Source organism: Rhinopithecus bieti, unplaced genomic scaffold, assembly GCF_001698545.2.
Source record: "Rhinopithecus bieti isolate Rb0 unplaced genomic scaffold, ASM169854v2 scaffold_7967, whole genome shotgun sequence".
Lineage (NCBI taxonomy): Eukaryota > Metazoa > Chordata > Mammalia > Primates > Cercopithecidae > Rhinopithecus > Rhinopithecus bieti.
The window spans coordinates 2,064,387-2,086,042 of NW_016806112.1; the positions used below are offsets into that span (position 1 = coordinate 2,064,387).

The 21,656-nt window shown below is 41.4% G+C and overlaps 1 protein-coding gene and 1 pseudogene across 1 annotated transcript in view; both read left to right on the forward strand.

The window, feature by feature from the left end:
• The window catches only part of SCAI (suppressor of cancer cell invasion), a 200,440-nt gene that overhangs the window by 173,962 nt on the left and 4,822 nt on the right, over positions 1 to 21,656 (forward strand). Inside the window, 5 exon segments of the mRNA XM_017874756.1 lie at positions 3,584 to 3,592; positions 3,594 to 3,635; positions 3,637 to 3,658; positions 8,196 to 8,369; positions 8,570 to 8,670. Of these exon segments, the coding sequence (XP_017730245.1) occupies positions 3,584 to 3,592; positions 3,594 to 3,635; positions 3,637 to 3,658; positions 8,196 to 8,369; positions 8,570 to 8,670 (348 nt within the window).
• On the forward strand, positions 11,084 to 11,776 carry LOC108531359 (frataxin, mitochondrial pseudogene; annotated as a pseudogene).

Sequence of the window (21,656 nt, forward strand, 5' to 3'; positions counted from 1 at the left end):
GTGTTAGCCAGGATGGTCTCGATCTCCTGACCTCGTGATCCGCCCGTCTCGGCCTCCCAAAGTGCTGGGATTACAGGCTTGAGCCACCGCGCCCGGCCTAATTTTTGTATTTTTAGTAGAGACGAGGTTTCACCATGTTGGCCAGGTTGGTCTCGAACTCCTGACCTCAAGTGATCTGCCTGCCCTTGGCCTCCCAAAGTGCTGGGATTACAGGCATGAGACACCATGCCCAGCCAACAAATAGTCTTTAGTTTTCTTAGTTATATAAATAGTAGTAACATCTTATACCACATTGCACCATGTCTTTTTTCATTTAATAAGAAGTATTGAGGCTGGGCCTGGTAGCTCACACTTGTAATCCCAGCACTTTGGGAGGCTGAAGGTGGGCTGATCACTTGAGGTCAGGAGTTCAAGACCAGCCTGGTCAATATGGCGAAACCCTGTCTCTACTAAAAACACAAAACTTAGCCAGGCACAGTGGCGTTCTCCTGTAATCCTAGCCACTCAGGAGGCTGGGGCACAAGAATCACTTGGGCAGCGGAGGTTGCACTCTAGCCTGGGCAACACAGTGAAACTCTGTTTCAAAAAAAAAAGAAAAAAAGTGTTGGAGACCTTTCATACCTGTTCATAAAGAACTTCTTCATTCTTTTTTATAGCTGCTGGTTATTCCATTGTATTATTCTAGCATAATTTATTGTACCAATCCTGTATTGGTGGTCATTTGGTTGTGTTATTTCCATTCCTTCACTATTACTAACAAGGCTTCAAGGAATAACTTAATACTTACGTGATTTTATTGGTTGCATAGTGTATCTGTAGGGAAAATTTCTAGTTTGAGAATTTCTGCATTAATGATATATGCATTTGAGTGTAATAGATGCTGCCAAATTAAATTGTCTTCTGAAGTGTTTATACCAATGTATACTCCTGTCACCTACATATGTGTATTTCCCCACATTCTTGCCAACAGTGTATATTCTCAAACTTTTAGAAATTTTGCTAAACTGATAGGTTAAAAATGGATTTTTTTTTTTTTTTGAGATGTAGTCTTGCTCTGTAACCCAGGCTAGAGTGCAGTGGTGTGATCTTGGCTCCCTGCAGCCTCCACCTCCTGGGTTCAAGTGACTCTCCTGCCTCAGCTTCCCAAGTAGCTGGAATTACAGGCATGCACCACGCCCGGCTAATTTTTATGTTTTTAGTGGAAACAGGGTTTCATCATGTTGGCCAGGCTGGTCTCCACTCCTGACCTCAGGTGATCTGCCCACCTCGGCCTCCCAAAGTGCTGGGATTACAGGTGTGAGCCAATGTGCCTGGCTGAGAGGCTCTTTCAATATTATGAGATTAATCCTTTGTAATGTGAGTTCCAGATATTTTCTTTAGTTCATTATTTGACTTTTGATTTTGTTTATGCTATGTTTTACCATTCATAAGCTTTTGATTTTTATGTAACTAGGTTTATCAATCATAGTTAATCATAACAGGAAAGTCTAGGTCAAAAAAAAATTACTGTGTTTTCTTTCACCACTTTTATTGTTTAATTTTTTACATTTACATATTTGATATATTTGGAATTTGTCCTAATGTGTGGTGTGAAGTATGGACCCAACTTTCTTTTATATGGGTGTTCAGTTTTTCCAACCAATCTGAGGTGTCATTATTGTCATGGATACATAAGTCCTAAATGTTTTGGAGTCTAATTCTGGACTTTTCATTCTGTTCCGTTGGTTTTCTGCCTACTCTTATACCAGCACCACTTTAATTACTGAGCTTTTTCTTTTGTTTTGTTTTTTTTGTTTTGAGACAGGGTCTCGCTCTGTTGCCCAGGGTGGAGTGCAGTGGCACAATCATAGCTCGTTGTAGCCTTGACCTCCCTGGCTCAAGTGACCCTCTCACCTCAACCTCCCAAGCAGCTGGGACTGCAAGCATGTATCACCACATTTGGCTAATTTTTCTATTCTTTGTAGAGTCGGGGTCTCACTATTTTGCCCAGGCTGGTCTCAAACTCCTGGGCTCAAGTGATTCTCCCACCTCCCGAAGAGCTGGGATTATAGGCGTGAGCCACTGTGCCTGGCCTTACTGAGGTGTAAAGTATGTTTCAATATCTGATGAGTCTAGTTCCCCTGTGCTGTTTTCAGAGTTCTCTTGGGTAATCCAATTTCTCCATATGAACTTTACAATTACTTTTTTCAGTTGTAGAAAAAAAGTCTGTGACTATTTTTATTGAGATTGGTTTAAATTTTAATAAGTTAGTCTAATGACATTTTAGAATTGTTTTATCTCTGAGAACATAGTATGTCTTGGCTGGGCATGGTGGCTCATGCCTGTAATCCCAGCACTTTGGGAGGCTGAGGTGGGTGGATCGCTTGAGCTCATGAGTTTAAGACCAGCCTGGGCTGGTCTAAGTTCTGTCTCTACTAAAAATACAAAAATTAGCCAGGTGTGGTGGCATGCACCTGTAGTCCTAGCTACTGGGGAGGCTGAGGCAGAAGAATTGCTTGAACCAGGGAGGCGGAGGTTGCAGTGAGCCGAGATTGTGCCATTGCACTCTAGCCTGGGCGACAAGAGCGAGACTCAAAAAAAAAGAACATAGTATGTCTTCACATTTGTTCAAGTCTTCATTTTATCATTCAGGAGTATTTAAAAAAATTTTGTTGTTTGATTTTTTATTTCTTACTAAGTTTACTCCTAGGAGTTTTATTTTTCTTGTTGCTTTACTATACAGCTTATGATTTTACTTCCCTTGTAGATATACCTTCAGGAAAAGGATATGATTATGCAGAGTACTTTAGTTTTAGTATCAGCTTGTTACTGTAAATCACACATTGACATTCTGGTCTTTACGTCATTCCATGAGAGCAGTTATTATGACCCACAATAAGAGATGATGCCAGGAATTGGGTTTTGGAGCTGAAAGCCAGATCCTGGATCTTGGAAAGTTCACCTTTATATATACCAATGTGTGTTGCTCGATGGAGTGGCCTCTTGGTATACAGCCAGATGACTTCTCCTTGCAAAAGTACAATCATGTTTATGCATTGTGTTTAAAAAAATCAATAGTTCACTCACTAAACTATTTCGATTAAGAGCCTTTAAGAAAGCCTATTATGGGCTGAGCGCAGTGGCTCACGCCTGTAATCCCAGCACTTTGGGAGGCCGAGGCGGGCGGATCATGAGGTCAGGAGATCGAGACCATCCTGGCTAACACGGTGAAACGCTGTCTCTACTAAAAATACAACAAATTAGCCGGGCACGGTGGCGGGCGCCTATAGTCCCAGCTACTTAGGAGGCTGAGGCAGGAGAATGGCGTGAACCCGGGAGGTGGAGCTTGCAGTGAGTGGAGATCGCGCCACTGCACTCCAGCCTGGGCAATAGAGCGAGACTCCTGTCTCAAAAAAAAAAAAAAAAAAAGCCTATCATGCATGGGTACTTATATATGAATGGCAGGTCTCCTTAGCTGTTGCTGATGTTTTCTGCCATCTACTTTTATGAGTTTAGTGCCAAATCTATTCACTAAAGATTATACTTGGAAAATACTAAATAACTATCAAATCTTTCAATGCAAGTTTTAATTCTATATATTCAGAATTTCACCAAACTTGTTTGGGACAACCATAGTCTGCTGGCTTTCTCCTACGAGCATATCCAAAAGCTTTACAAGGTATGTTACCCTCATTACAGCTGTTACAGCCATAGGTTGCAAATAAACACTATCTACATTTGAATCAGTAGCTGATCTTTGTTTTTTCCTCCCATAATGATCGCCTGTGTGGATTTATGATGGTTTATGTGGCCAGGGTGTCGCTCTGAAATATACCCAGAGCCTTGCCTAACAAACCAGCGATCCCTATGTGCTACCATTAGGCCTTGAAGATAATTCGTTCCTGAGAAAAGAAGTGGGTTTTTTCTTGCTGGATGGGGAAACTCCATGATTGTAAATTTTAAAATTTGTTTACAGTGTTTGTTTGCTGGTCATATCCGATAGCATGGTTTTCCTATATCCTTTGCAGGCATGGTTTAAAGATCCAAGGCATCTTTTTAGGACTATAAGATGCTGGTCTAGGAAACATTTCTCAGTTCTATGCCTCAGAGTTAGGATAACGTAACTTGGCACAAACTTAAAGTGTTTCTTTTATTCACATTTTGCCTTGTTGTAATTAAAATAAAAGAACCCTTCTAAGTCTGCCAGAGAGACAGTTATGTGTTTTGGCCATTTCTTCAGATGGCTGAGAATCAAAAGACTTTTTGTCCTTAGTAGTTGTCTTTAATTAGTGACACATAAAATCTAATTTTAACTCCCAGTCATTTAGTAGGAAACATACTAAACAACCTTTAACACTGTTTTAGCAGTACTTGTCAGCTGTTTCACTATCCACTAACTGGAATAGTCTGATGTCTCTCTGTGGGAGATGCATTTTTACTGGCCCCTACCTTTCCCAGCCAGATAGTCCTTTCTGCTGACATAGTTTTGACACAGGAAGTGATGTCAGCATTTGAATGCCTGAGAGAGCTCCGGAGGCTTCACCGTTGTTTTAAGGTAAGTTCTGCTGTTTAACAGGAAAAAACATGTAGAAATATTAACTTCATGTATCCAAAAGTAAAATTACTAAGGGATAGAACTTACCTTCAAACAACGTAAAATTATCCTCTTTGAAGATTTTGTTATCCTAGTTTCTTATCATTTCTGGAGGAATTAATCTCTTTCAGTACTCAACAGGATACTTTCTGCTATCATTCTGTCCTATCATTACGTAGTTTTTAAATTTACATGTCAAATGGGTTAATACCAAGATTATTTGGTCTGAAAAGACTTCATTGCCTATAAGAAGAGAAAAACACAGACTTTGGAGGCAAACTGACTGAATTTGAATCCCGACTCAGCCACTTACTTGCGTGTGACCTTGGGAAATTATTCAGCCATTCTGTGCTTCAGTTTTCTCATCTATCAAATGGAAATAATAATAGTATCTACTCGGCAGCGCGGTGCGCTCAAGCCTGTAATCCCAGCACTTGGGAGGCCTAGACGGGCGGATCACGAGGTCAGGAGATCGAACATCCTGGCAACACGGTTTGGGGGAAAAAACCCGTCTCTACTAAAAAATACAAAACTAGCCGGGCGAGGTGGCGGCCCTGCTAGTCCCCAGCTACTCGGGAGGCTAGCAAGGAGAATGGCTAACCGGGGGGAGCGGAGCTTGCAGTGAGCTGAGATCTGGCCTGCACTCCAGTGCGGCGACAGAGCGAGACTCCGCCTCAAAAAAAAAAAAAAAATAATAGTATCTACTTCATAGAATAATGCTGGGTATGTAGTAACTACTCAATATGTGCTCTCATTATTATTATTATGCTTAGTTGTAATACATGTCCTTAACACATTTTGACCCAGTTTCTTATCTTTGTGATACAAAGCTTAGACCTCTAACACCTTAAATTAATTGTTCAATTACAAAAGCAGATTCAAAATTCTTTTGTGAGAAATGTTTTGGATTTATCCTTAGGTATTATTGCTACTCACCTCTGCAAAAGGGGAGGGCCCTCCACATGGGTGCAAAAGTAGCTGATCAGTAAGCACTTTTGAGATCTAAAGCCTTTAGTTCTCTTATTAGCCAAGAGTTATTTCATTTATTCAACTTTTTTTTTTTTTTTTTTTTTGGAGACAGGGTCTCACTCTGTCACTCAGGCTGAAGTGCAGTTGTGTGATCACAGCTCACTTCAGCCTCTACCTCCTGGGCTCAGGTGATCCTCCCACTTTAGCCTCCCAAATAGCTGGGACTGCAGGTACACACTACCACACCCAGCTAATTTTTGTATTTTTTTTTGTAGGGACTGGGTCTCGCCATGTTGCCTAGGCTGGTCTCAAACTCCTGGGCTCAAGAGATCTGCCTGCCTTGGCCTCCCACAGTACTATTCAACATTTATTATCAGGTACTGTGCTAGGCACTGGAGATAGCACTGTGACCTGACAAGCACAGTTACATTCTTCACAGAGCCAAATGTCCTGTGGCAGACAGAGACAGCCTGATGGGCAGTTATTATAAGTGATTCACAGGAGGATGCATGCTAATGGACGAGGAACTCCTGACTAGCAGCACACTGAAGACAAGGGAAGGGTATCAGATAATGTCTAACGTGGACGTTAAGAACATGGAGAACTAGATGGGGGTGGGAAATGACTGAGCAAGAGTGTTCCAGCTGAGAATTTGCAGGTGCTGTGGCCATGAGATAAGACAGCTTAGGGAGCACGTAGAGAAATTTATTTTATTTTATTTTTTGAGATGGAGTCTTGCCCTCTCGCCCGGGCTAGATGCAGTGGCACAATCTCGGCTCACTGCAACCTCTGCCTCCCAAGTTCAAGCTATTCTCCTTGCCTCAGCCTCCCAAGTAGCTGGGATTACAGGCACTCACCGCCGCTACCAGCTAATTTTGTTGTATTTTTAGTAGAGACGGGTTTTCACTATGTTGGCCAGGCTGGTCTCAAACTCCTGACCTCATGATCTGCCTGCCTTGGCCTCCCAAAGTGCTGGGATTACAGGGCGTGAGCCACCGTGCCTGGCCTAATTTTGTATTTTTACTAGAGACAGGGTTTCGCCATGTTGGCCAGGCTGGCCTCGAACGCTTGACCTCAAGTGGTCCGCCCACCTTGGCCTCCCAAAGTGTTGAAATTACAGGCGTGAGCCACCACGCCTGGCCGAGTACATAGAGAAATTAGTCATTCCTTCTAGCTAAAGGGTAGAGTTTGAGATTGTGTGATTGAATTATGAAAGAACTTCTAAGATTTGTTAAGTAATTTAAGTGGAAGACAATGGGATACAGGTTGAGCAAACTTAATCCTAAAATCTGAAATTCTCCAAAATTCAAAAGTTTGAGTATCAACACAACACTGAAAGTGAAAAATTCCACATATCAGTACTTAGTACAAAGTTTGTTTCATGTACAAAATTAATTAAAATATTCTATAAAATTACCTTTAGGTTATGTGTATACGGTACATATTAAACATGAATAAACTTCGTGTTTAGACTTGGGACCTGTCCCCAGGACATCTCATTATGTATATGCAAATATTCTAAATTCCAAAAAATCCAAAATCCAAAACACTTCTGGCCCCAAGCATTTTGGATAAGGGATACTCAACTTGTACTGTCAAAAGATTTAAACAGAAGAGTAGCATGAAAGAGCATTCAGTTAACCTCCTAGAGAATGAACTGAGGAGGGGCGTGGATGAAAACAGGGAGATGGCTGGAGATAGCACAATGACTAGTAGCCGACTGCAAAGATACTAAGCCCATAGAACCAATAGGACTTTGTGATGGACTAGGTGTGGGGAGGGAAGGCAGGAATAAACTTCATGGTTTCTGGCTGAGATGCTGATAGAAATGATAATACTTGATGAGAAGCATATTTGTAGAGAACAAAAGGGGAAATAATTTACTTTGAGTTGTTGACCTGTTGAGTTTGAGGTGCCTTTGAGAGTTAGGTTGAATAGAGTAGCCTAGAGCAGCAGTACTTAAAAGAAATAGAGTGTGAGTCCTTAAATTTTCTAGTACCTACGTCAAAAACAGTAAAAAGAAACAGGTGAAATTAGTGTTAACAATGACGTTTTGTACTAAAGCTTTGAAATCCAGTGTGTATTTACTCATCTAGTCACATTTTGAGTATCTACCGCAGGACAGAGCGGTGCCAGACCTATTAGGCTGCTGACAGAGAATTAGAAATTCATAGGCATATAAATGGTAACTAAAATCATGGGAGTAAGAGCAGTCAGCAATGTATGGGGCCAAAGAAAGAAACTACTCATATTTAAGGGATAGGAAGGGAAAGAGCAACTCAAAGAGAGCAACTCGGAGGAGAATGAAAAAGACCGGCATTTCTAACACTCATCAGAGAATTCTATCACAGATAACCCATCATCCAACACTTGCCATATTTGGATGAAATTTGTTAATTGAGGGCAAAAAATGGTAAGAAATATGTTCGTTTTCCATTTCTCTTAAGTTTGCTAGGCTCTTTCTTAAGTTTGTTCAGCAGAAAGCAACATACCAACATTTTTGTAGTTTCATGAAGAATCTGCTTTGTTGAATTATGATTTAATGAGATAGCTTTAGTTTTATATATTATCAGTATATTAAAATGTTCCTCATATGTATCTCCTATTTTTTGCAAAACTATTATCTATATATATAACATGTTTGTTATTACAGATCAATCTCAGCGAGGTAGCCTCTTCACTCTCTTTTTGAACAATCCTCTAATGGCCTTCCTATTTGTCTCTGGATTGTCAAGCATGCGCAGAGGCCTATGGGAAAAGTGTCAAGAATATCTTCGGAAAATCAACCGTGATATTGCCCAGCTACTGACTCATTCACGTTCAATAGGTACCCTCCTAATCTAACTGCACATTTAACAGAATGTACTATAATGGCTTAAAATGGTTACTTATTTTAAATTGTTTGAATTTTTAAAGGTATGTGTCCCAGGCAGGAAAGTTGAGAAGGCTTTCCTGAAGTTTCCTTCCCCTTTGAAACATAATTTCCATTTAAGCATCTTTTTACTGTCATTTTTCTCCTCTTTGCAGATCAGGCATTTCTCCAGTTTTTTGGAGATGAATTTCTTCGCTTGCTCCTCACAAGATTTATCTTTTGTTCAGCCACCATGAGGATGCACAAGATTTTTCGGGTAGGCAAAGAACATTATTAAAGATGAATTTTATCATTTTAGGTATTTAAGAACATGTATTATATTTTACCTGTATAAAATAAGGTTATAACAAAATAATATTATTTTGGACAAATTCAAAATAATATTTACAAATGTACTTTCACACTGGTCTGTTAAGTAAAAAAATACATATTCACAAATGAATATGTAAAGTATAAAGATTGACAATATTAAGGCACATCTGAGTACCTATCCTTTGTTTAAAAGTAGAACATTTTCTGGCCGGGCTTGGTGGCTCCTGCCTGTAATCCCAGCACTTTGGGAGGTCGAGGCTGGTGGAACACTTGAGGTCGTGAGTTGGAGACCAGCCTGGCCAACATGCTGAAACCCCTTCTCTACTAAAAATAAAAAAATTAGCCAGGTATGGTGGCATGCACCTGTAATCCCAGCTACTCTGGAGGCTGAGGCAGGAGAATTGCTTGAACCCAGGAGGCTGAGGTTGCGGTGAGCAGAGATTGCACCATTGCACTCCAGCCTGGACGATAAGAGCGAAACTCCATCTCAAAAAATAAAAAAAATAAAAGTAGAACATTTTTGATACCTCCCTGATCCTATCTCCCTCTCAAATGAAACTCACATCCTGAATTGTATTTATTTATTTATTTAAAGATGGAGTTTCACTCGTGTTGCCCAGGCTGGAGTGCAATGACCCGATCTCAGCTCACTGCAACGTCTGCCTCCCAGGTTCAAGCAATTCTCCTGGCTCAGCCTCCCAGGTGGTAGCTGGGATTATAGGCGCCCACCACTACACCTAGCTAATTTTTTGTATTTTTAGTAGAGACAGGGTTTCACCACATTGGCCAGGCTGGTCTCGATCTCCTGACCTCAGGTGATCCACCCGCGTTGGCTTTCCAAAGCGCTGAGATTATTGGCATGAGCCACTGCACTCGGCCCTGAATTTTTTTTTTAATCATTCACTTTTCTTTATAGTTTTGCAGCATGTATTTCTATTCCTACGCAACATATTTATGAATCCGTATTGTGTGTATTCTTCTGCAACTTCCTTTTTGCCAATGTTTTTATTCCTGAGATTGACCCATGTTGATTGACTATAGCTTTCATTCATTCATTTTGTTTGACTATACAACACTAGGCATTATTTGACTATACATTGCAGATTCCTTATTCTGATAATGGACATTTGGGTTGCTTCCAAGTTTTTATTATTATATAAATGATGCTGGCCATTTATTATATAAGTGATTTATTATTATATAAATACAGTGACTCACACCTGTAATCCCAGCACTTTGGGAGGCCGAGGTGGGCAGATCACGAGGTCAGGAGTTCAAGACCAGCCTGGCCAACATGATGAAATCCTGTCTCTACTAAAATTACAAAAATTAGCCAGACATGGTGGCATGCACCTGTAATTCCCGCTTCTCGGGAGGCTGAGGAAAGAGAATTGCTTGAACCCAGGAGGCAAAGGTTACAGTGAGCCGAGATCATAACACTGTACTCCAACCTGGGCAACAGGCAAGACTCAGTCTTGGGGGAAAAAAATAAAATGATGTTGTTGTGAAATTCTTGTATCAGTTTCCTGGTACACATATATAAGATTTTCTCTGAGGAATATACGTAATAGTAGAATTGCAAGATCAGATGATGTAAGCATATTTAACTTTGCTAGGTAATGCCATACTGTGTTCCAAAGCGGTTGTATCAGTTTACACTCATACTAGCAGGATGTAAGAGTTGCTATTTCTGTAATCCTTCCTTTCCAACACTTGTTGCAGTCATACTTTATAGTTTTGGTGAATCTGCTGAGTGTAAAGTGGTAGGTCATTGTGGTTTGAATTTTTATTTCCAGGATTGCTATTGAGGTTGAGCAACTTCTCATAAGTGTTCTTCTGTTTTTCTCTTTGTAAAGAATGTGTTCAAGTCTTTTGCTTGACTTGATAGTGCACTTTTCTAGCTGTTTATTTTTTGTGTATGCATGTACCTATACAACACTTCATTGAGATTTTAAATATTTTAGCCATTATATTTTTCACTTCTGTAAGTAAAATGTTTTTTCAAATATGCCTGAACAGTTAAAAAAATCTTCTGCAACTTTTGGTTTCAAAATATTATTTCTTTCCATTTTATTATGGTAATTTTAAAATGTAAAAGAACTGCAATGGGCCAGGCGCAGTGGCTCACACCTGTAATCTCAGCACTTTGGGAGGCCAAGACAGGAGCATCACTTCAGGCTAGAAGTTTGAGAACAGCCTGGGCAACATAGTGAGACCTCGTTTCTACAAAGAAATTTTAAAAATTAGCCAGATGTAGTGGTATGTGCCTATAGTCCCAGCTCTTCAGGAGGCTAAGGTGGGAGAATTGCTTGAGCTCAGGAGTTTGAAGCTGCAGTGAACTCTGATTATACCACTGCATGGGCCAACTGTGCAGGTCCACTTAAGACACAATTTTTTTTTCAATAAATAAATTGGAAAAATTTTGGAGATTTGCTGCTGTTGGCAAAACAGATAAACTACACAGCCTAGAAATATTGAAAACATTGTTCACCCGGGCCCCGCAGCCAGTGGAATTGGCCCCACTCTGTGGCTGCCGGGGCCTGTGCACTGGAATTGCCGTGGCCTGCATGCCCCACCATGCCAGTTTGAACCTCCGTGGCCTCAACCAGATTCGGAATGTCAAAAAGCAGAGTATCTATTGGATGAATTTGAGGAAATCAGGAAGTTTGGGCCACCCAGCCTCTCTAGATGAGACTTCCTATGAAAGACTAGCAGAGGAATCACTGGACTGTTTAGCAGAGTTTTTTGAAGACCTTGCAGACAAGCCATACACGTTTGAGGATTATGATGCTTCCTTTGGGAGTGATGTCTTAACTGGTAGACTGGGTGGAGATCTAGGAACCTACGTGATCAACAAGCAGATGCCAAACAAGCAAATCTGGTTATCTTCTCCATCCAGTGGACTCAAGCGTTATGACTGGACTGGGAAAAACTGGGTGTACTCCCACGATAGCGTGTCCCTCCGTGATCTGCTGGCTGCAGAGCTCACTAAAGCCTTAAAAACCAAACCGGACTTGTCTTCCTTGGCCTATTCTGGAAAAGACGCTTGATACCCAGCCCAGTTGTAAGGTTATTTAAAGCTGTCAGGCCAAGACCCCAGCTTCATTATGCAGCTGAGGTCTTTTTTTTTTTTTGGTTTTTTGTTTTTCATTCCTGCCTTTGAGGAACAGCTCTGTGGCAAGAATGTGTTGCCTCCTACCTTGCCCGCACGTTTTGATTTGTAATTTCCACAGATTTTTTTGGATTGTCTGATTTCCTCCCTCACATGATACCCTTTATCTTTTATAATGTCTTATCCCTATACCTGAACATAGCAACCTTTAAAAAAGCAAAAGAATAAGAAGGACAAGTTCCAGGAGGAGAAATGAATTGTCTTCACTCTTCATTCTATGAAGGACTTAGGGCAAGAAGTACATGAAGAGCAGCTGGTTTACCTGTTCACTATTCTGTCTCAAAATGAGACACATTAATGGGTAGGCTACAAATGTTCCCGGGCTTATTTCAAAGTGGAAGCACTTCTGAGCTCTTTAGCATTGAAGTGTCGAAAGCAGTTCACATGGGAAGACAATTTCTGATGTGTGCTCTGTGACTGCCAGGGTGTGGCCTGCACTGGGTTGTCCAGGGAGACCTAGTGCTGTTTCTTCCACATGTTCACGTGTGTATATGTGTGTGTGTGTACTTTTATATATGTTTTTTTCAACTTAAGGGTTAGTATGGATTCAGCTGCCACAAGTATGCAAAAAACTTCCAATCACAAGAAAGGAGAAAAAAAGCCATTTTCATAAACTGAGTGATGTAGCATAATAAACAAAATCATGGAGCTGAGGAGTTACTTTGTGAACGTGAAGGGGCATATAAAGGAAAGAGATACTCATGTCGATAAAGAGAACCTAGTCCTAGATGCAGTTCAGCCACAAAGTAGTTGTCCCTTTGTGAACAAGTTTCCCAAACTCCTTGGGCCTCTGCTTTCCCATCTGTTAAATGAGGGGATGGAGTGTGGTTGATTTCCAGCATTCAGTGGTCCTGTCAAGCAGCCTAACAGGCTAGCTCTAATTCCCATTGGGTAGATGAGGGGATGACAAAGAGCAATTTGTAAGCTATATAGGAAACGTTATTGGTATCCCCCTATCGGGATTTCAGTTGAATTCATGTTAAAATAATAGCCATCCTTTATTGTGCGCTTACTGGGTTAAGCCTATTATACCATATTACCTCATTTTAATTTCTACCGACCTGCAGTTTATACATGAAGCAACTAGGCTCCAGGACATTAAAACTCACACAAAGTTATGCTCATATTATTTTCTTACTGAAAGAAGGATTTATTAGTGACAAGTTTGTATTAATATGTAGCAAAGGCTTTTCCAATGGGTGAATAAAAACACATTACATTATAGTAAAAAAAAAAAAAGGTCAAACTGGGAGAAGTGGCATATACCTATAGTCCCAGCTACTCAGGAGGCTGAGGCAGGAGGATTGCTTGAAGCTGGGAATTGGAGATCAGCCTGGGCAACATAGCAAAATCTTATCTCTTAAAAAAAGAAAAAATACTCTTAATAATGAAACAGTATAAACAAAAGCTAAGTAAAATATTTTCTTTCTCCTGAAATAAAATTATTTTTTGAGTCTGATGGAAATGTTTAAGTGTAGTAGATCAGTGTCAGTGAGAAAATAAATAAAATCCTACAAAAAAGAAATAGTGAAAAAATTAAGAAAAAGGTATGTCATGAATATATAAAATATATGTAGACACTAGTCTATCATTTACTACTATCAGATGTATACAAATCTATTATGAATGATTAAAATTTATGCATACACTTACATACCATATATGGTACCATTCACAGTCCACAGAAGTGTAAACAAAAGTAATGATGATGCAATATTAAGTCATAACTGCATAAAATCACTGTAGTGCCTACTGTACTACTGTAATAATTTTGTAGCCACATCCTGTTGCTCTGGCAGTGAGCTCAAGTGTTGCAAGTACTGCTTAGAATGCCTGTCATCTCCATGAGCATTCTGTCTCTCCAGTAAATTGTGTATTGTAATAAAAAATGATCTCTACCGGTTCTCACATTTTTTTTTTTTTTTTTTTTGAGACGGAATCTCGCTCTGTCACCCAGGCTGGAGTGCTGTGGCCGGATCTCAGCTCACTGCAAGCTCCGCCTCCCGGGTTCACGCCATTCTCCTGCCTCAGCCTCCCGGGTAGCTGGGACTACAGGCGCCGCCACCTCACCCGGCTAGTTTTTTGTAGTTTTTAGTAGAGACGGGGTTTCACCGTGTTAGCCAGGATGGTCTCGATCTCCTGACCTCGTGATCCGCCTGTCTCGGCCTCCCAAAGTGCTGGGATTACAGGCTTGAGCCACCGCGCCCAGCTATCACATATTTTTTATTGTGTTTAGTCCAGTACTGTAGTAAACCTTACATAACACCATGGGACTCATGTGAAGTGATGCTTCAAGTGCTCCCAAGAAGCGAAGAAAAGTCATGACATTACAAGAAAAAGTTGAATAGCTTGATACGTACCGTAGATCAAGGTTTGCCATTGTGGTTGCCTGCCATTTCAAGATAAATTAATCCAGTAAGGAGTGTTGTAAAAAAAGAAAATTTGTGACGCCATCACTGTAGCTACGTCAGCAGGCATGAAAACCTTGCACTTTTTGTGAAATACCTTTTTTTTTTTTTTCTGAGACGGAGTCTCGCTCTGTCACGCAGGCTGGAGTGCAGTGGCCGGATCTCAGCTCACTGCAAGCTCCACCTCCCGGGTTCACGCCATTCTCCTGGCTCAGCCTCCCGAGTAGCTGGGACTACAGGCGCCTGCCACCTCACCCGGCTAGTTTTTTGTATTTTTTAGTAGAGATGGGGTTTCACCATGTTAGTCAGGATGGTCTCGATCGCCTGACCTCGTGATCCACCTGTCTCGGCCTCCCAAAGTGCTGGGATTACAGGCTTGAGCCACCGTGCCCGGCGTGAAATACCTTTTATCTCATAATGAAAATAGCATTTATGTAGGTGTAAGGTTGCTATAAGACATACTTACAGGCCGGGCACGGTGGCTCATGCCTGTAATCCCAGCACTTTGGAAGGCCGAGGTGGGTGGATCACCTGAGGTCAAGAATTCAAGACCAGCCTGACCAATATGATGAAACCCCCATCTCTACTAAAAATACAGAAATTAGCTGGGCATCATGGCATGCCATTCTCCTGGCTCAGCCTCCCGAGTAGCTGGGACTACAGGCGCCTGCCACCTCACCCGGCTAGTTTTTTGTATTTTTTAGTAGAGATGGGGTTTCACCATGTTAGTCAGGATGGTCTCGATCGCCTGACCTCGTGATCCACCTGTCTCGGCCTCCCAAAGTGCTGGGATTACAGGCTTGAGCCACCGTGCCCGGCGTGAAATACCTTTTTATCTCATAATGAAAATAGCATTTATGTAGGTGTAAGGTTGCTATAAGACATACTTACAGGCCGGGCACGGTGGCTCATGCCTGTAATCCCAGCACTTTGGAAGGCCGAGGTGGGTGGATCACCTGAGGTCAAGAATTCAAGACCAGCCTGACCAATATGATGAAACCCCCATCTCTACTAAAAATACAGAAATTAGCTGGGCATCATGGCATGAGTCTGTATGTAGTCCCAGCTACTCAGGAGGCTGAGACAGGAGAATTGCTTGAACCTAGAAGGCAGAGGTTGCAGTGAGCTGAGATCACACCACTGTACTCTAGCCTGGGTGACACAGCAAGATTCCATCCCCCCCGCCACCAAAAAAAAAGACATACTTATATATTATGATTTGAGAAAAAGCAAAAGGAAAGTGAAAGATCCAAAGCTGGAGAAGGAAATTCTGGCAAAAAATGATTTGATAATTTTGAAAGAGCTTTGTCTTTAAAATGTTAAGGTAACACAAGAAGCAGCTTCTGCCAACCAAGAGGCAGCAGATAAGTGGCACCTGGGGGTGCCACTGAGGAGAAAGGATACCTGCCTGAACAGGTTTTTAGTGCAGAAGAAAATAGCTTTTCTGGAAAAAAAAAAAAAAAAAAAACTGCCCCAGAGGACGTTTTTTAGTAAGGAAAATAAGTGAACACCAGGATTTAAACAGGAAGGGATAGACAACTCTGTTATTTTGTGCAAATGCACTTGGGTTTATGATCAGGACAGTCCTTATCTATAAAGCTGCTAATGCACCTCGATAGAAAAGATAAACACCAGCTGCCAGTACAACAAGAAGGTCTGGACAACAGGAACTTTTTTTTCAGATTGATTTTGTTGATGCTGTGTCCCTGAAATCAGGAAGTACCTTGCCAGTAAGGGACTACCTTTTAAAGTTTTTTTGATATTCAATAATGCCCTGGCTATCCAGAACCCCATTAATTCTATACTGAAGGTGTCAAAGTGGCCTACTTGCCCCCAAACACAATGTCAGCCTCTAGATCAGGGGGTTATAAGGACCTTTAAGGTTCATTGCACAGAGTACTCTATGTATTATCAAAACTACAGAAGAGAAACCCTAATGGAGAGAACATCTTGAAAGCCTAAAAGGATTCCACCATTGGAAATGCCATCATTAGTATAGAAAAAGCCTTGAAAACCATCAAGCCTGAAACAATGACTGCTGGAGAAAACTGTGTCCTAATGTTGTGCATGACTTCAGAGGATTTGTGACAATCAAGGAAATCATGAAAGAGATTGTGGATGTGGCAAAAGGGTGGGGAGTGAAGGGTTTTGAGATACAGATCTTGGAGAAGTTCAAGAGCTAATAGACACCGCACCAGAAGAATTAGCCGAAGATGACGTGGGGTGGACATGAATGTTTCTGAACCAGCGCCAGGAAGGAGACATAGAAGAAGCAGTGGCAGAAAACAAATGGATGTTAGACAACCCAGGAGAAGGGTTTAGGTTATTCAGGACTGGGCTTTTGACTTCCATGACATGGATGCTTCTATGATAACGGACACTGAAATGAAAGCAAATAGTGGGAGGATTGATGCCATATAGAAACACTCTAGAGAAATGAAAAAGCAAAAATGTCAGACACAAATTATGACATATCTGCATAAAATTACACCCAGTTGCCTGTCTCTTCTGCCTCCCCTTCCATCTCCTCCACTTCTCCTCTCTCTGCCACCCCTGAGACAGCAAGACCAACCCCACCTCCTCCTCCACAGCCTACTGAATGTGAAGGCAATGAGGATGAAGGCCTTTATGGTAATCCATTTAATGAATAGTAAATATATTTCTCTTTCTTATGATTTTCTTTTTTTTTTTGAGACAGAGTCTCGTTCTGTTGCCCAGGCTGGAGCGCAGTGGCATAATCTCGGCTCACTGCAACCTGCACCTCTGGGGTTCAAGAGATTATTCTGCCTCAGCATCCCAAATAGCTGGGATTACAGGCATGTTCCACCACTCCTGGCTAATTTTTGTATTTTTAGTAGAGGCGGGATTTCACCATGTTGGCCAGGCTGATCTTGAACTCCTGACCTCAGGTGATCCTCCCGCCTCAGCCTCCCAAAGTGCTAGGATTACAGGTGTGAACCACCATGCCCAGCCCTGGCCAATTTTCTTAATAACATTTTCTTTTCTCAGCCCGGTGCAGTGGCTCACACCTGTAATCTCAGCACTTTGGGGGACTGAGGTGGGCAGATCACAAGGTCAGGAGTTCAAGACCAGCCTGGTCAATATGGTGAAACCCCGTCTCTACTAAAAATACAAAAACTAGCCAAGCATGGTGGCAAGTGCCTGTAATCCCAGCTGCTCAGGAGGCTGAGGCAGGAGAATTGCTTGACTCTGGGAGGCAGAGGTTGCAGTGAGCCAAGATTGCGCCATTGTACTCCGGCCTGGGTAACAAAAGCAAAACTCTGTCTCGGGGGGAAAAAAATTCTTTTCTCTAGCTAACTGTTGTATTGTAATAATACAGTATATAGGCTGGGTGTCGTGGTTCATGCCTGTAATCCCAGCACTATGGGAGGCTGAGGTGGGTACATCACCTGAGGTCAGAAGTTCAAGACCAGCCTGGCCAACATGGTGAAACCCCATCTCTACTAAAAATACAAAAACTAGCCAGGTGTGGTGGTATGCGCCTGTAATCCCAGCTACTCAGGAAGCTGAGACATGAGAATCGCTTGAACCTGGGAGGTGGAGGTTGCAGTGAGCCAAGATCGCGCGACTGCACTCCAGCCTAGGTGACAGAGCAAGACTCTGTCTCAAAAAAAAAAAAAGAAAAGAAAAAAAAAAGAAGAAACAGTATATAATAAATATAACATACAAAGTATTTGTTAATTGACTGTTTATGTTATCTATAAGATTTCCAATTAGTGGTAGGCTATAAGTAGTTAAATTTCAGGGAGTTGAAAGTTATACATGGATTTTTAACTCTATTAGGGGGCTCAGCATCCCTAACCCCTGCATTGTTCAGGAGTCAGCTATATTTGAGTTCTGACGTATTTTTCCATTTATGGATTTGTCTTACCATTCATCAGAGTTTTTTTTTTTTTTTTTTTTTTTTTGAGACGGAATCTTACCCTGTTGCCTGGGAGTACAATGACGTGATCTCTGTTCACTGCAACCTCTGCCTCCCAGGTTCAAGCAATTCTCCTGCCTCAGCCTCCTGAGTAGCTGGGATTACAGGTGCATGCCACCATGCCCAGCTAAATTTTGTATTTTTAGTAGAGATGAAGTTTCACCATATTGGCCAGGCTGGTCTTGAACTCCTGGCCTCAGGTGATCCAACTGCCTCAACCTCCCAAAGTTCTGGGATTACAGGGATGAACCACCACGCCCAGCCCCATCTTATTTTTTAATGCATTTTGAAGTAGATTGTGGACATCACCCACAAACACTTCATCATGCATATATATAATATGTTTACTTTTTTTTTTTTTTAATGAGATGAGATCTTCCCATGTTTCCTAGGCTGATCTTGAACTTCTGGATTCAAGCTGTCCTCCCGCCTCAGCATCACACATAGCTGGAACTATAGGCACATTGTCACTGCCCAACTACAATTTTTTTTTTTTTTAATTTGGGACAGAGTCTCTCTGTCATGCAGTTTGGAGTACAGTGATGCAGTTGTAGCTTACTGCAGCCTCAGTCTCCTGGGCTCAAGCAGTCCTCCTGCTTCTAGCCTCCTGAGTAGCTGGGACCACTTGAGTACTGTGCACCACCATGCCCAGCTAATTTTTAAATTTTTTTGTGGAGACGGGTTTTGCTGCATTGCCTAGGATGGTCTCAAACTTTTGGCCTCAAGCAATCCTCCCACCTTGGCCTCCCAAAGTGGGGTAATAGGCATGAGCCACTGTAACTCACCTAATTCTTTTTTCTGTAAAGTTTACACACAGTGAAATGCACAAAATTAAGGTATACCATTAAGTGAGTTTTGAGGGAAATATACCTGTGTAACCTAAACCTTTATCAATTTATACAAGATAGCATCATTCCAAATTGTTACTTCTGTACTCCTTTTTATTCAGTCCAGTACCCATTACCCCAGAGGCTGTCACCTTTTGATTGTTTTCACTCAAGATTGCTTGCACCTGTTCGTGAACTTGAACCACACAGTATAGACTCTTGTGTAAACCTTCTGTAACTAAGCATGTGCATTGTTCTTGAGATTCATCCCTGTTGTTTCAGATATCGATAGATCATTCCTTTTTGTTACTGGGTAGTATTCCATTGTCTGAACATACCACAGTTTAGGCATTCTCCCCCTGATGAACACATGGCAGTTTTACAGTGTTGGCTATTACAGGCCAGAGCATGGTGGCTCATGCCTGTAATCTGAACACTTCAGGAGGCCAAGGCTGGAGGATCACTTGAGCCCCAGGAGTTCAAAGTTACAGTGAATTATGATCACACCACTGCATTCCAGCATGGGCGACAGAGGGAGTCCCTGTCTTAAATAAATAAATAGTTAGCTAATAGAAATAAAACTGCTTTTTATTATAAATAATAAGGATTGTACAAGTTTTTGTTTTGTTTTGTTTTGTTTTGAGACAGAGTCTCGCTCTGTCGCCCAGGCTGGAGTGCAGTGGTGCAATCTCGGCTCACTGCAAGCTCCGCCTCCCGGGTTCACGCCATTTTCCTGCCTCAGCCTCCCAAGTAGCTGGGACCACAGGCGCCCGCCACCATGCCCAGCTAATTTTTTTTGTATTTTTATTAGAGACGGGGTTTCACTGTGTTAGCCAGGATGGTTTCGATCTTCTGACCTTGTGATCTGCCCACCTCGGCCTCCCAAAGTGCTGGGATTACAGGCGTGAACCACCTTGCCCAGCCAGCTTGTACAAGTCTTTGCACAGACATTTCTTTTGAATTTTTTTGGTCATATTATGGGTATGTGTTTAGTTTAGAAACTGCTACACCTTTTCTCAAAGTGGTTGTACCATAGTTATATTCCCACCAGTAGCTTTGAAGGTTGCTTTTCATTCTTGCCAACATTGTTGTCAGACTTTTAAATCTGACCATTCTGATGGATATGTAGTGGTGTTTAAAATTTCATCAAAATTTTTAAAAATAATAAAATTTCATCAAAATTAAAAGTTTAGTTGAATGCAAATTGAAGCTACAATGAAAATCTGAGTTTTTTCTTTTCTGATTTGTGTTTTGTATATTATCCCAGAAATCCTTACCTAAAGTTACAGAGATTTTCTTTTTTTGTTCTTTTTTTTTTTGAGACTGAGTCTCAATCTGTCACTCAGGCTGGAGTGCAATGGCATAATCTTGGCTCACTGCAACCTCCGCCTCCTGTATTCAAGTGATTCTCCTTCCTCAGCCTCCAGAGTAGCTGGGATCACAGACGCCCACCACCACACCCAGCTCATTTTTTTGTTATTTTTGGTAGAAAGGGGTTTTCACCATGTTGGCCAGGCTGATCTCGAATTCCTGACCTCAAGTGATCCCTCTGCCTTGGCCTCCCAAAGTGCTGGGATTACAGTTGTGAGCCACCACGCCTGGCCTTCTCCTATAGGAATTCTATAGTTTTAGCTTTCACATGTAGGTCTATGGTTTATTTTGAGTTAATTTTTGTTTACAGTGTGAGATAAAGGTTAAAGTTTTTTAATATGCATGTGCAGTTGTTCTAGTACCATATGTTGAAAAGATTTTTCTTTTCCCATTGAATTACTTTGGTAACTTTGTTGAAAATCAATTAAGCATATATGTATAGGGATATTTTGAACTCTAAATTATCTTCCATTAATCTACAGAATTTGTATCAAATACACTATTGTCTTTACTATTGTAGCTTTAAAAAAGTCTTAACATCTAAGAGGGAGAGTCCTTTTCCCCAAAAGAGTTTTAAGTGTTTGGGTTGTTTTAGTTCCTTTGTACTTCTACATGAATTTTAGCATCCACGTCACATTTTGCTTAGAATTGTATTAAAAATCTATAATTCAACTGTGGGGAATTACTGTTTTAATAGTGTTAAATCTTCCAGTCAATAATAACGGTATATATCCTCATTTACTTATATCTTTAGTTTCTTTCACCGGGATGTTGTAGTTTTTATCATACAGGTCTTGCATGTGTCTTATAATTCCAAAGTATTTTATGTTCCAGTACGCTTTAAATATTGAATTGTTTGGCTGGGAGTGATGGCTTATACCTGTAATCCCAGCACTTTGGGAGGCCGAGGTGGGAGGTCACCTGAGGTCAGGAGTTAAAGACCAGCCTGGCCAACATGGCAAAACCCCATCTCTACTAAAAATACAAAAATTAGCCAGGTGTGGTGGTGGGCGCTTGTAATCCCAGCTACTCGGTAGGCTAAGGCAGGCAGAATCACTCCATCCCAGGAGGCGGAGGTGGCAGTGAGCCGAGATCATGCCATTGCACTCCAGCCTGGGCAACCAGAGTGAGACTCCATCTTAAAAAAAAAAAAGAAAAGGCTGGGTGCGGTGGCTCAAGCCTGTAATCCCAGCACTTTGGGAGGCCGAG